This window comes from Fibroporia radiculosa, assembly GCF_000313525.1.
Source record: "Fibroporia radiculosa TFFH 294 genomic supercontigs, scaffold90402, whole genome shotgun sequence".
In the NCBI taxonomy this organism is placed as follows: Eukaryota; Fungi; Basidiomycota; class Agaricomycetes; order Polyporales; family Fibroporiaceae; genus Fibroporia; species Fibroporia radiculosa.
In genome coordinates this window covers 88,111-88,526 of record NW_012133521.1, presented here as the reverse complement: position 1 = coordinate 88,526, position 416 = coordinate 88,111, and the positions used below count along the sequence as shown (strand labels likewise).

General features: G+C 50.7%; 1 protein-coding gene across 1 annotated transcript in view; it reads left to right on the top strand.

The window, feature by feature from the left end:
- Positions 1-10: 10 nt before the first annotated feature.
- Positions 11-416, top strand: part of FIBRA_08371 (uncharacterized protein) — a gene marked incomplete at both ends in the record, with an annotated part of 3,154 nt that continues 2,748 nt past the window's right edge. Inside the window, one exon of the mRNA XM_012330015.1 lies at positions 11-274. Within this exon, the coding sequence (XP_012185405.1) occupies positions 11-274 (264 nt within the window). The remainder of the gene's footprint in view (positions 275-416) is intronic.

Here is a 416-nt window from a genome sequence, read left to right as displayed (position 1 = left end):
TTCCTCGAGCATGGGTGACCGCTCTACGCCTTGGAAGAAAAAGGCTATCACTCAACACACAGACAAGAAGGCGACGAGGCAGAAGGATGAGAAGAACAGGGAAGCTTGGAGCCACGAGATCCAGAACAAGATCCATGTCGTCGAGACCTCTCCCAACCAATTCCTTCGTCGCTTCGTTCCATGCGAGCTTCCCGTGCCCAAGTGTCCCAATCCGGCCGACGGCATCTTCAACTTACCGTCTGGCGTACCTGAAGTCAGAATGTACAAACCACAGGTGAGTGAATACACACCTCATTCCATCAATGATGGTTTTCTCAACCACCACACAGATTGATGGGCTACATAAGCTCGTCGCGAATTTCCCCGACGGAAAACGACCCACCTTTTACAACAATTCAAACACACCCATTCGATTC